We start from the raw sequence: 13864 nt of genomic DNA, 5'->3' as shown, positions 1-13864 counted from the left end.
AACATCTGTGGAACTAACAAGTAATGCTCACCAGTAAGGCACACCTGAAGAGGCACCCGCAGGCTGCGCTGGGTGTCAGCACTTGTTTAGTTCTTGCTGGAGTGCTGGTCCTTGGATGAGATGCACAGGTCGTGCGCTGGCTTGAGTTCCTCTCTGTCCTCACCCTGACCCCAAGGCACCTTGAGGTGACTGGGGGGCCTCAGTGGAAGAGAAGTTGCAGGCCACAGCGGGTGGGCATGCCCAGCCCATCTGGGGCCAGTGCCTCCACTGATCCTCCACATGCCAGAATCAGTGGCTACAGGGGCCCCCAAGGAAACCACTGCCCTATGGCAGCAGCCCCAAGACACAGCAGGATTGGGAGGCATGGTCAGTGCAATCCCCAAACGAGACTAGAAGTGATGGGAGAGTCACACGAAGGGGCCCTCAGCACACTGTAACTGACACCACAGTCTCACTCAGGAGGCCACCTGCATCCGTGCATGTGCCTACCACACGTCCGTCCCACTCACAGGTCAATCCAGCAAGACTGCTTTTGCCTGCAAATAACAGACCCACCAGCAGTGGCTCACACAGGCACAGTTTATTTTCCTAATTGTGAGCTCTGGAGGCACTGGTTTAGCAGCTGCACGATCACGGCCAGCGACGCCACAGCACCGTCCTCACTTTCCCCAGAGGACAATGCTGGAGGAGACCCAAGGATCCCAGCGGACTGCCCCTTACCTTTCACTGACCAGCACTCTCGGTCACATGCCACTCCTGGACCAATCACTGGATTGTGACTGGCTCAGACTGGCCACTACCCTCCTCGGACAGGGAGAGGCTATAGGGTCAAGGGGCCTTCGCCCACCAGTGAAAAAGTGGGGGTCCATTAGTAAGGAAGGAGATGGCTGTTCGGTCTGCCACGACGAAGGTTGCCCACTCTGGGGCCCTGAGCACCCAGACAGCGCTCCTCTCATTCATCCATGTGAGGGAGCATGTGGGGCTGGGCCACGTCTCTGGGAGCACACACACGAGGTGACCCCACAAAGGCTGCATGCACCATGTGAATGTGGGCAGGCAGCCAGGAGGTCCTCTCTGCAGAGGAGGCCCCAGGCAGAGCCAACAATGAGCACAATGGCTGGACAAGGGGACAGCCAGGCCAGCACACCAGCGCTGAGGGGAGAGGGGTGGGGGCTGGGGGGTAGGTCAGGCCACTCTAAGGAGTCTGGATTTTATTCAGAGCAGGATGGGAAGGCTGCAGAGTTTTGAGCAGCACTGGAACCAAAGCTGACAGATGTTTTTAAGAGATCTCTTTGTCTGCTGGGTGCAGAAAGGCTCATATGGGGTCAAAGGTGAAGCCAGGAGACAGGAAATGTGTGCACAAGCGGGAAATGCAGAGCTTTAGAAGGGGCAGAGGTGGGGCAGGGCGGGGAGAGGCCGGGGCCGGGCTGTGCTGTCTCAGGAGCTGCTGATGTGCCTTCCTGGGAGCTGGCAGGGGCCCCCAGCCCATCTCTCCACCTGGAATAGGCAACTCAGCGCTGGCCTTCAGACAGGTCTCTGATAAGAGCTGGGGTGGGCTGGGTCCTGTGCCTCCAGGAATGCTTCTTCCCGGGGAAAGCCTGGCTCTCACAGGCCTCTGCATTTTGGGATCTTCTGTCCACCATGCCCTCATGCTCTCCCTATCCTGTTCCTGGCACATAAAAGCACCTGCTCCCGTGAATGGATATGCTCACGCTCACGCCCCGGGCTTGTGTGCACTGACACACACAAGCACCAAGGTGGGAGGGCAGCTTCCAGAGTCAGGACGCCTAGGTTCAAATCCCAGCCCAACCGCTTCCTGGCTGGGTGACCTCAGACAAGTTGCTGGACCTCTCCATGCCTCAGTTCCCTCATTTGTAACACAGGCAGAGAAAAGCCTCCACCCCGGGGCTATCACAAGAATTAGATGAACGATCAGACCTACAGGTGTCAGCTGGTGTTATTTGCATTATCAGGTACAAACCACCTCCACACACCTAAGCCACAGCAATGAACCACATGCCTGGGCAAGGCAAGGGGCCCTTGGCTGGCCTCTGCCAGTGCCCTCAGGTCTGGGGCCCCGGGCAGTGGCAGCAGGACGGCCAGGGGGTGCAGCTGGGCTGACAGCAGATCTGCAGGGCAGGGTCTTTGCCCCGGGCCATCTGGCTGGGGCTGAAGGTCATGGCAGCATCAAACTGGGCCTTGAGCAGCTGAAGATGCTTCAGCGCCCGCAGCGTCTCCGGGGTGACCTCTGCCACACTCCCCAAAAGGTTGTAGTTCTCACCGGGGTCCTCAGACAGGTCAAAGAGCAGCGGGGGCTCATGGGCGGTCAGAGGGCTGGAGGCATGGCAGGCAGGGTCTGCCGTGGTGTCGCTGTGGGCAGAACCTGAGGAGGGGGGCGCGTCTCTGCACAGGGCAAAAGGGAGAGGGGGACCAGGCTCTGGGCTACGAGGGGGCGGGCAGGGCTGAGGAGAGGCAGTTACCCTGGGTGAAGAAGTGAGCCTTGTACTTTCCACTCCGCACAGCAAAGACCCCACGGACCTCGTCTGGGTAGGCCGGGTAGAAGAAGACGGTCTGCCGGGGGCTCTGGGGACAAGGTCAGGGGTCATGGGGTAGGGATGGGCCCCCAGGCACTGATCTGCACATACCCAGAACTGTCAGCCTTGCGTTAGGCCTTGGATGTGCGGCTGCTCCCCGCCCACCCGGGAACCCCAGAGGCAGCACCACCTGGGTGCCACTCGACAGAGCATCGGCCCAGGCCCAGGGACTTTCAAGTGCTACCCATGCTCACTACTGGTGAGGGTAAGCAGGGGCGGGGGAGGAGCTGGGGTCGCAGGGGCGCTGGCCCTACCTTGCCTGTGCCCAGTAATAGGGGGCTGAGGTCGATGCCATCCAAAGTGACGTTGGGCAGTGGGGCCCCTGTCAGGGCTGCCAGGGTGGGCAGTAGATCCAGGGAGCTGGCCAGTTCATGGGTCACACCTGGGGGCAGAGCGCTGTGCAGTCACTCCATTCACCACCAGGGTTGAGGAGGTGGGGCCAGGGGTCCACGAGGAGGGCCTGAAGACTGACCGGGGGCGATGTGGCCTGGCCAGAAGGCCAAGGCAGGCTCTCGGACGCCCCCTTCGAAGGTGGTTCCCTTTCCGCATCGCAGGAGGCCAGAGCAGCCACCACGGGACATCCGCATCGTCTCAGGTCTGGGACACAGGGAGGTCATCAACGATGAGGAGCCCAAGGTCTCTGACTCACCCTGGTGACCCCAGCCCGACTTCTAAGTTACACACCGTGCAGAGAAATGGCCAGCACGTGCCTGTCCCCTCCCTGTCCAGCAAAGACCAGCACCTCCACATACTCCGGCCCCCAGCCTCCCACATGCACCTGTGGGTCACCGTAACACATCTCCAGCATCTCCCAAAACCCCTTATCCCACTGTGTCCTGTGATGGATCAACCAGCACGCCCCTGCCCCCTGCTGGCGTACCCATTGTCTGCAGCGAAGATGACCAGCGTCTCTCCGAGCAGCCCTAGGTCCCCCACGGCCGTCATCAGGGCCCCCACGGCTGCATCCAGCTCCATCAGGGAGTCCCCAAATGGCCCGCGGCCTGAGCGCCCTGTGAAGCTCTGCCCACTGAACTGGGGGTAGTGGGTGTGCTGGCGGCAGAGACTGGAGTTAGCCTTGGGTAGGGGTCATGGGCAGCCAAGAGGGTGGGGCCAGACTCACTCACGTGGGAGGCATAGTACAGGAAGAACGGGCGGCCATGGCGCTGGGCATCAGCCATGAGGTCACGGGCGAAAGCCACGTAGCGGGCCTCAAGTCCAGGCAACCAAGGGGGCTGCGCCTCCACGGACAGGTTGGCCAACAGAGGAATAGGGACCAGGCCCTGGTCACAGCTGCCGTCACAGGGGGTGGCCGGCGGGAAGCAGGTCAGGTTCTGGCAAGGGCCCTGGGGGAGCGGCTCCATTCAGGGGTCTGGACTGGGGGGCCAAGGGGGAGGGGACTGATGGGAGGTGGGCAGGAGGGTGGCCAAGGGCCCTGGCGGTTCCTACCTGGTCATGGGAGTATGGGATGCCCAGGAATCGATGGAAGCCCTGGTGGGGGGGCAGAAAGGCCCCCTCAGGCCCCACCCCAAGGTGCCACTTGCCAGCTATCCCTGTGAGGTAGCCTTGGGCAGCCAGAACCTCAGCCAGGGTCACCTCTTCCAGGGGCAGGCCCCCCCGAGAGCTGGGATCCAGAACTCCCGGGTACAGGCCCATCCGAACTGGGAGTCGGCCGGTCAGGAGGGCGGCCCTACAGGACAAGTCACAGAGTCCGTGAGACAGAAAGAAAGACTTGAGATGAACACAAGGAGGAGAGGAGAGAGGGAGCAAGACAGAAACGTGAGCTTCTCCATAGAGAGAGAGGACACCCTCTTCCTCCCCCACTGCAGTCAGAGCGACTCTGTGAGGAACGGGAAGGGCGGGGCGGAGGTACGGGTGCGAGATCCCCTGCCCTTCACTCACCGGGAGGGCGTGCACAGAGACACTGGCACATAGAAGTCGGTGAACCGCAGTCCCCCTGCGGCCAGCTGGTCTAGATTGGGGGTGGTGGAACTGGGGTGCCCATAGGAGCCCAGGTCCCCGTAGCCCAGGTCATCAGCAAAGATCAGCATGATGTTAGGTGGGCTGGCAGCCGCCAGGCCTGAGGCCAAGGCCAGAGCGAGGGCCCACGGTGCCACCATGGCCCCTGGCACAGACGGGCCTATCACAAGAGACCCTTGGGAGGCAAGGCAAACTGGCTCCAGCAACCTCTACCCCAGAGACCCCAGAGCCAGGCGCTACCCTCCCCTGAAACCCCAGAGCCAGGGACTACCTTCCCCTGAGACTCCAAATCCTGATGCTTACTCTCCCCTGAGACCCCAGACCCCAGACTCAAATACAGCCCCCACCCAGACAACCCCCTTCCTGAAGTCCCAGCGGACTCGGCTCTCAGACACCCCCGACCCCAACAAAACCCAGGAGACGGTGGCTTGGGATATACTCCCTGGACACCCTCAAGGACCAGAACACCTTCAGATTCTCGGGCGGAGATCTGACCCTCTTCCTCGAGAGGTCCCAACCAGACTTGTGGTCAGAGGCAGAAGTCACATGACAACGACCCACGGAGTCCAGCGGGGGGGACGAGGGCCGTGTACTGCCGGGCAGGTGCCGCTGCCGAAAATCCGGCAGCAGTGCCCTCCACGGGCGCTTCCGCCTCGGCCGGGCCCCGCCCCGCCCCGTCCCGCCCCGCCTCGTGGTCCCGTGAGCCCTGCGCGGCGGCCCGGGGGCGGGGCGGCGGGGACCCAGCGCAGGGCGGGGCGGGGCCGGCGCGGGGTTAGGCTGGTCCTGCGCGGGCGCAGTGGCGGTCGTGCGCGCCCGGGCCTTGCTTTGCGCCCCGAGCCGTTGGCGCCAGGAGCAAGGGCAGGGCGAGAGCGTGGCCGGAGTAGGGAGCGCGGGGCTGGGGGCGTGCCCGGGGCGTGGCCGGATGCCGGGAGGCGGGGTCGGAGCGAGGGCTGGCCTGGGCGTGGCCGGAGTCGGAGCGCGGGGCTGAGGGCGAGGCAGGGGCGTGGCCGGAGGCCGGAGTGGGGTCGAGGGCGTGGCCGGGGCGTGGCCAGAGTCCGGAGCGCGGGGTCTGGGGCGGGGAGAGGGCGAGGCCGGAGGGCGGGGGCGGGGCCTGGGGCGGGGCCGCAGTCCGAAACGCCGGTGCGGGGTGGGCGGCGGGTCGGGGGCAGGGGCAGGGCTGTGCCGGGGCTGGGGGCTCCGCGGAAGTCCGTGTTGGGCACGTCGGGTGTGTCCCGGCGCTGGGAGACTCCGGGGTCCTGAGTACGAAGAGTGTTATGGGCGCTCGGTGAACGAGCAAATCGTAAGGAAAACCGTGAAGCCAACGGACTGCTGGCTTTACCTTCAGCACTACTTTTGGTGCTTTTCATGAAAGACGAAAAAGCAAATTCTTTCAGACCCTTTCCCCTCAGTGCATGTGTGTGTCTGTGTGTCATTGTGTGTGGTGTGGTGTGGTGTGTTGGTGTAGTGGTGTGTATGTGGTGTGTGTATGTGATGTGGTGTGAGTGGAGTGGATGTGGTATATGTGTGTGGTGGATGTGTGTGGTGTGTGGCATTGTGTGGTGTGTGTGTGGTATGGTATGGTGTGCTGTGGTGTGATGTAGTGTGTGTGTGTGGTGTGTGATGTGTGTGGTACGTGTGTGTGGTGTGGCATGTGGTGTGTGTGTAGTGTGGTATGATGTGTGTGGTGTGTGTGTGGTGTGATATGTGTAGTATGTGTGTGTGGTGTGGTGTGATGTGGGTGGTACATGTGTGTGGTGTCTGGTGTGGTGTGTGTGTGTGTGGCATGGTGTGTTGTGATGTGTGTGGTATATGTGTGTGGTGTGTATGTGATGTGTGTGGTATATGTGTGTATGGTGTGTGTGTGTGGTGTGATGTGTGTGTGTGGTATATGTGTGTGGTGTGTGTGTAGTCTGGCACGACGTGTGTGGTATATGTATGTGTGGTGTGGTGTGTGTGTCGGGCATCTGGGGTCTGGTCTGCTTCTGGGTTACACCAATGGGAAGACCCACTGGAAGAGGCGATGACTGGGTCCTGGCTCCCCCACTGGACAGCCCTGGACAGCCTTCAGCTTTTTGGGCCCCAGTTTGTTTCGCTGTCTCCAAGAGCAAGTCCCCCAGAGGGCGGTTAGGTGGGTTTTACTCAGTGCTGCTGAGCACCCCAGGGTCAGTGCAGTAACTGGGCTGCCCAGAGCAGCTCCGCATACCAAGCGCTACCCTAGGGCAACTCCTCCCACCCCAGGGAACCTTCCCCAGGGCGGCTCTCCAGCCTCAGGTTCTCCCACAAGCTCAGGAAGAGCGGGACCTGGGCTCCTGACTGGGGAGAGCTTCCCGTGACTATTGACCCTGGAGCGAGTAGGAGACTGGACAGGGCGCTGGAAAGGCCTCTGGGGACTGGGGTGGGGGCCCAGGACACAGCTTCCACTGAGGCCCAGTCCTGACTGGGGAGCTGGCACTTTCCTGGTGAAACATGAAAGCTCAAGACGAGGGGCAGTGTGGGGGAGCAAAATTTGAAGGGCAGGGAGTCTCAGAGATGGGGCTGGGCCTGGGCCTGGGCTTAAGGCGGCCGATGACCTCGTGAGGAAGGGAAGGGGCCAGTCTCCAGTGAACCAGCCCCTTGGTGTCACATTCCAGCGTGGTTTCTGGGCCTGTGCGTGGGAGCGGTATAGGGTGGGTGGCCAGGACAGAAAGTTTTTCCATGGCCCAGAAATCTTTGAACCTGTAATTGGAGCTATCACAGCTGGTCGGCGCTGTGAATTGGAGTTTAAAAGGAATCAACCAAAAGCACTTTCTTCCCTTTCAGCTGCAAGCAGTGGAGGACCTGCCCTTCTTCTCAGGAAGAGCTGCCTGTGGTTGTAATGTTATGCAAATGGATGGCACTTTCCCCTGCGGTTTCTGGAGGCTGCTCAGGTGTGTGCACACGGGACAGCTGGGCCAGCCCAGCCCTGACCTCGGGGGTGGGGTGGGGTGCGTGTGCTGCCAGCTATGTTTGTTCAAAGCCAAGCCTCTGCAGGTGTCTGAGTCTTTTGGAGATGTGAGTTTTTTTTGGCGTTGCTCCTGGAGCCAGCAGGAGGGTCAGCTTGGGACAGAGCCCAGACGAGAGGCAGCCCCCCAGGGTGCAGGAAGTAGCTTTGGATGCCTGGGACGTTGCTAATTTGGAACTAACACCCACAGTTAGGAGAGGTGCCTTGCAATGAGTGGTTTGGGTCTTGTCTTTCTGCACCTAGGACAAGGGGTGAGAGAGGCCTCCATCTCCTGGGCCTGCGTGGGGTGGGGGGCGTGGGTGAGCTGCTTCAGTGAGAACACTTGGCTCACAGAAAGGGATTCTGTAGAGGATCCTGGGGCCAATTGATGTGGGGACCCAGGACACTGGGAGCCATCCACCCAGGCCTCTACCTCCCACCTCGGTTTGGCTCCACCCTCCTTGCCCTCAGCAACCACCATTCCTGCTCCCCAACCTGGCTCACCCAGGTTGCACTTCCTCCCTCTCAGCCACCCTTAGGCCGTGTGGTTGGTCTCAATTCCAGAAGGGGTCTGCTGGCAGGTGCATACCTCATCTGAGGGGAAGGTGGCAGGTTGACAAAGATTCTTTGCTTGATCAAGCTTTAGTCAGGCTCCCGAACCTTCTCCTAGGCCCATCTGTGCACTTCCTTTTAAAATCTAGTTTTGCAAGAACACTGCTAAGTCAGTTTAGCAAGAACCCTCCACCCTCATATCTGATCAGATTCTTGACCCCCCACTATCCCCAGCTGATGCCCGATCACCCTGGCCTGCCTTCAACAAGAATCCTGGTAGGTTGGTTTAGCTAGAATCCTCCCTGACCTTTGATGTTTGCTCAGTAATTTTCCATCCACTGACCCTCACCCTGCTCCTTGGCTATTGTAGTGGAGGAAAAAGTTTTCCTTAACCCTCATAGGTTCCCCGGCTAGGTCTGAAAATTAAGCGAACAAAGACAGATTAACTAGAGAAAAGCATATGAATTTATTTAATTTCAGAAGTTTTATGTGACATGGGAGCCTTCATAAGGAAATGAAGACCCAAAGAAACAGTTAAGTCTGAGTATTTTATGCTAGGTTTGATGAAGAGTGGACAGCCGTGGAGGAATATGATAGGTTAAGGAGTATGAGGTTAGTGTAATAAACTGGGGGACACTTATCAAGGCCTGTTTGTTTGGATTCTTCCCTTTGTCTTTGGCATAAGGATACTCCTTTCCTCTGGGTGTAGGGAGGGCACCCTCAATGAGGGTTTGATGGCCTGTTTCAGGGGAGAAGGGTGGGGGAATGTCAAAGTGACCTTCCTACTTCTGCTGTTTTCTCAAACTCTTTCAGCTTAAAATATTTACTATGCCAAGGTGCCATATTTTGGGGTAGCATGTCCTGAACCCCATCACCATAAATTCCCACTTGCCCATGCTGTAATTGGAGTTGAGTCCAATCTCTCCCTGAATGCGAAATTCCATCACAGTGTTACTGCGCAAAGGGCACTGTCTGCTTGCCGCAAGACAAAAGCCAATCCATCAAGAGGCAAGATGGTGGCAGAGAAAGGGTGATGAGCTAGCTGATAGGAAGATGGTGGACTAATGTTCTCAAGAACTATCTTAAGAGGGGCACAGAATATTGAATCAGTTATATAGGCCAGTGGGTTTTAGGGGAGAGGGTTAGGAACGTTGACTCTCTGGTGTTACAGACTGGGAGTCGCCACAAGAGATCTTTCAGTTGTCATTGATGATGGCTATCAGCATAGACTCTCTGTTCAGGGGTCATCACATTCCTAGGGAAGTTTAAAAAAATTATTGTTGGGGCTGGCCCGGTGGCGTAGTGGTTAAGTTCACGCACTCTGCTTTCGCGGCCCAGGGTTTGTGGGTTTGGATCCCGGGTGCAGACCTATGCATCGCTTGTCAGGCCATGCTGTGGCAGCATCCCATATACAAAATAGAGGAAGATGGGCACAGATGTTAGCTCAGGGCTAATCTTCCTCAGCAAAAAGAGGAGGCTTGGCCATGGATGTTAGCTCAGAGTCAGTCTTCCTCACACATACACACACAAAAAGCCACATGAAAAAAATATTATTGTCTTATCACAGCTGGGAGGTTTATACGCAAGCAAGGGCCATAAATCCATAAAGCTTGTATATCTCCTGGAGGGTGCACATCTAGCTGGGTTAATTAGAGGTCATTCAAAGTTACAATATGGCTTCTTTTCTACAATATGGCTTCCCTTCTGTCAACCTTGTGTTGAGCTGGTATTGACAGTGGCCCATATACCTAACGATGGTCCTGAATAAAGTCTGCCTTACCATTTTAACAAGTGTCATGAATATTCTTTGTTTAACAAAGTGCTGACTGGAAGGTTCTCAGGGCACCTATTGGAATAGAGAGGGGGGCAGGAGGGCTCCCAGATAGGGGTGCTGTTCTGAGCAGATGGGAGAGGCACTGCCCAGGAGTGCTGTCGTTGGTGTCAGGTGGTATGGCTCTTCGTGGCGCTGCCCTCAGCACCCTGCCCCACTGACTTCAGATCAGTAGGCATCCTCCAGCCTCAGGCCTCTGAGCTTGCTGTTCCCTATCTGGAATTCTTGACCCCATATTGGTTGGCTCCCTCCCCTCCTTCAGGTCCACTGGGATGTCACTTTATCAGTGAGTCCTTTCTTGGCCCCCAAGCTCCCTCTCCCACTCCTCTGCCCAGGTGTGAGCTGGTGCTCCTGGGCTCCTGTAAGTGGAGGATTACAATAGTACCCACTCATCCCTCATCCTGAGGCAAGACTCAGCCCCAGCTGGCTTGTGGCAAGTCTGTACTATTGTTACTGTTATTGTCGTTATGTGGGTGATGGGTGATGCTGGGCAGGGGCCACGAGAACTTACAGATAGGGAGGGTCTCCCACAGGGGGCATCTTAGCTAAGGCCTGGGGAAGATAAGGGTTAGCTGGGTGACAATAAAGAGGAGAGGTGAAGACAACTTGTCAGACAGTTGAGTTACAAGCAGGGGTCAGTTTTTATTGCAATCTTGCATGCAAGGGGAAGGCCTCTGAGAGACCACTTCAGAGACTCACCCAGGGCAGGAAGGAGAATCACTGTCAGACTAGACACAGAAACAGCCTCTGGTCACAGGTCACTCACCATGAGTGACACTCAGCTGGGTGGGTAACTGGTTCCCAAACAAATCACTGAAGTTCATCAGATCATTGCATGAGCATTTTATCAGAAATGCTAATTTCTTCTCAGAAGGAAGTTCTGCCCAGACCAGATGTGGGACAATTTTTCCTTTCCAGTGCTTTCAAGGAACTAGATGGAGCTCAGAAAGAGCATCTTCTCGAGCAGATCCGATATTTAGTCCCCGAAGTGGCTGCAGGCAGCAGACTCTAGACTTGGTGTCTATTGCAGCCAGGATGCCCCACTGCAGAGCCCAGTGTAGGTCGGGCTGTGGGGGGCTGAGAGGCAGCCGTAATTGCAGGGGTCCAAGGGCTTGAGGAATGCAAGGACGTGGGGTAAGCCCCTAGGTGGGTCGTAGTCCAGCCTTCCAGGGCAGAGCAGAGGCAATTTAAAGTAACCATAGGAAGAGAAGGCTTGGACACTAAGATAATTGCACCATTTTGCAAATCTCCTTCAGCAAAGTCCTGAGGAATGGATACTAGAGGAAGATGATCCTAAATCAGACGGAACTGACAGTGAGCATAGGTTCTGGATCTGAGGGGCTGGGTGTGTTGACTGTTTATGCTCTGGTAATTAAAACCAGGGCTCGTGTGAATGAAGCTGAGATGCTGGAAACTCCTGGGTTTAATGGAGAAAAAGGGATCTAAAGACTGAGAAAGATAGGAATGTATTGTGCTTGACCTGCTCAGTTGTTCCCTAACTGTCCTCTGAGAGGGCCTGGAGGACACCCTCTCACTAAAACATTAAAGGGCATACTTTGGAGTAGGGAGGGGAGCAGCAACACCCTTGAAAGGCTCTGGGGAGGCTGGCCACTGTGGGGTGGAAATGTAATGGGGTGAAGAGATAATAGGGGTGGCAAAGACCACGTGGCCAGGCAGGTGTGGTCACCGTGATGGTCAAGCAGAATGGTGTGACCTCGGAGACCTTTGGCTCACTGGTCATGGAGTCACCCTCCAGGACAAAAACAGAGGGCAGTGCCAGTGGAGGTGGGGGCGATGGTGAAAGACCCTGGGTTTCAGGAACGTGGCCCGGACTTGACTCATAATGCAGGAGAGTCACAGCTCCTCTTCCAATTCCTGGACATGAGTCACTCACAGACCTGGAGTTCTCTGCCGGAGGGAAAGACCTGGCGGAAATGCCCAAGACTGTACTAAGTCTTCCCCCTGGCCTCCCCCGCAGGGAGGTGCAGCCTTTGGCCAGGATGGCCACACACTGGGGGAAGGGACACCTTGGGCTCTCAGGGATTGTTGGCCACTGGCTCTGAGCTAATGGTACTTTCCAGACACTTTTATGCTCCTGTCGTCCATTGATCAGAGTGGGGCTTTGGAGGTCAGATGAGACATGCATTTTGAGCCACAGTCCATCTCACAATGGACACAGTGGGTATGTGACTCTATCTTGTATTAATTTCCCCGGTACCGAAGCAAATCATCTGAATAGATATATTGAGCAGCTGGCCAATGCAACACTACCTGCTGATCCAGGCAAGGACTCCCAAGGTGCGAAGCCCAATGGAGGCTCCTGGAGCTCCCCTCCTATATCAGTTGAGAAAACACCAGCTACTTTGACAGATAAACCCCAAAATCTCAGTGACTTAATACAATAGATGTCTATTTCTTACTCGCAGAAAGTCCAGTTTGCAACATGGGCAGGAATGGGGGGCTCCATACTCATTTAGGGACCCAGGCCAAAGGAAGTGTTATTTTGGACATGTGGATTTAAGGTCATCCTGGATGCCCACATCTAACCAGCAGAAGGGTGAAAACAGAGCATGCAGGATCAAGCAGGAGGTATTTATGGGTCGGGCCTACGAGTGGCACACATCATTTCTACCCAAATTGATTCCAGAACTCTGTGACATGGCCCTACCTAGATGCAAAAGGGGCTGAGAAATACAGACCTTGGCTGAGAGGTTGGTCTGTTGTAGCCAGAAGTTTGTAGCATCAGCTTTCTGACACCTCAGTTTACTGTCTGTGGCAAAAAGAGTAACTCCCTAGGAGACCAGTCCTATGGTGGTATTGGGGGAGAGTATATTTCTAGAAGCTCAGACTAGACACTTCTCTTTCAGTCCTTCTAATGACTTTGTAATTCCATGTATTAAATCTCTTTCTGCTCAAACTAGCCATACATGGATCTGTGGTCTACACCCAAACCCTAGCTTTTACAGTTAGTGAGACAAGAGGTCAAGGAACTGGGAGGCCATGGTGTGAGGGATCACTTGGAGGGACGTGGATGATGTCAGAATTTGGGGTGAGCAGGCAACCTGTGATCAAGATGCCAAAGTCCTCAGTGAATGAGAGGATGTGGTTGACCAGGTGGGATCCTTCTAATCACTGCTGTGTTCCTAGTGCCTCATACTTTGGAGTGTGTGTGTGTGTATGTCTGTAATAAACATTTTATTTATTTATTATTTTTATTTTTTGTGTGAGATCAGCCCTGTGCTAACATCTGCCAACCCTCCTCTTTTTTTGCTGAGGAAGACTGGCCCTGGACTAACATCTGTGCCCATCTTCCTCCACGTTACATGGGACGCCACCACAGCATGGTTTGCCAGGCAGTGCGTCGGAGCGCGCCCAGGATCCGAACCGGCGAACCCCGGGCCGCCGCAGCGGAGCGTGTGCACCCAACCGCTTGCGCCACCGGGCCGGCCCCTCTAATAAACATTTTAAAATGCAGAATGTCCTTCTGTTCATTTATGCATTCATTTAATATCTGTCCAGTAAACAATCATGAAACACCTACATGTGCTGACTGCTGTGGCTGAATAAGAAAAACAGATTTCCAACGATGTAATCTAAACCCCTCTATCGCAAAACACTTGGAAATGCTGACTAAAATATAATAAGCATTCCTTTAACTGCATACCTGAGCTTGAAAGAAAGAAAGGGATATCCACAGAGACACAAAATGAAGTGGAAAAAGCAACAGGAAACAGCAAGTATGATACTGGGGACAGTCTCAATACCAGGAAGTTAAAGCTTTGGTGTTTTTTTTTTATTATTGATGTCTTTTTAGTTTATAACATTGTGAAATTTTGGTTGTATATTATTTGTCAGTCATCATATACATGTCTCCCTTCACCCCTTGTGCCCACCCCCCAACCCCCTTGCCCCTGGTAACTACCATAGAGTTCTCTCTGTCCATGTGTTGGT

At 55.9% G+C, this 13864-nt stretch overlaps 1 protein-coding gene and 1 long non-coding RNA gene across 5 annotated transcripts; one reads left to right on the top strand and one right to left on the bottom strand.

The window, feature by feature from the left end:
• Positions 1-1939: 1939 nt before the first annotated feature.
• Positions 1940-5251, bottom strand: ARSA (arylsulfatase A). Of its 4 annotated transcripts, none has more exons than XM_087448618.1 (9): positions 5040-5251; positions 4494-4731; positions 4041-4281; positions 3719-3937; positions 3475-3644; positions 3067-3191; positions 2849-2976; positions 2481-2583; positions 1940-2383 (listed from the first exon to the last, which is right to left on the bottom strand). In XM_087448618.1, the coding sequence occupies exons 2-9, from the start codon at positions 4709-4711 to the stop codon at positions 2064-2066; spliced, it is 1524 nt and encodes a 507-aa protein (XP_087304744.1). In that variant the 5' UTR covers positions 4712-4731; positions 5040-5251; the 3' UTR covers positions 1940-2063. The 4 variants fall into 4 exon arrangements, with proteins under 4 accessions (XP_087304744.1, XP_004438075.1, XP_087304743.1 ...); XM_004438018.3 differs by having other exon boundaries at positions 4494-4746; positions 5040-5250; XM_087448617.1 differs by lacking the exon at positions 5040-5251 and having other exon boundaries at positions 4494-4890.
• Positions 5252-5782: 531 nt separating this feature from the next.
• On the top strand, positions 5783-13655 carry LOC147913692 (uncharacterized). Its single transcript, XR_015556316.1, has 3 exons — positions 5783-5871; positions 7371-7477; positions 13193-13655. It is a non-coding gene; the product is annotated as an uncharacterized LOC147913692 (long non-coding RNA).
• Positions 13656-13864: the final 209 nt, after the last annotated feature.

This window comes from Ceratotherium simum, chromosome 25, assembly GCF_057802395.1.
Source record: "Ceratotherium simum simum isolate JZ-2026a chromosome 25, ASM5780239v1, whole genome shotgun sequence".
In the NCBI taxonomy this organism is placed as follows: domain Eukaryota; kingdom Metazoa; phylum Chordata; class Mammalia; order Perissodactyla; family Rhinocerotidae; genus Ceratotherium; species Ceratotherium simum.
Note: the sequence above shows the minus strand (reverse complement) of the source record. Positions and strands in the feature narration are given on the sequence as shown.

What these genes read in the sequence shown, in the direction of transcription:
- ARSA (XM_087448618.1), bottom strand. Translation starts at nt 4,711, where the DNA reads ATGGTGGCACCGTGGGCCCTCGCTCTGGCCTTGGCCTCAGGCCTGGCG. An exon ending in GCCAGGCCACATCGCCCCCG is followed by an intron (nt 2,977 to 3,066) that starts GTCAGTCTTCAG and finishes CTCTGCCCCCAG; the next exon opens with GTGTGACCCATGAACTGGCC. An exon ending in TATTACTGGGCACAGGCAAG is followed by an intron (nt 2,584 to 2,848) that starts GTAGGGCCAGCG and finishes CCTTGTCCCCAG; the next exon opens with AGCCCCCGGCAGACCGTCTT.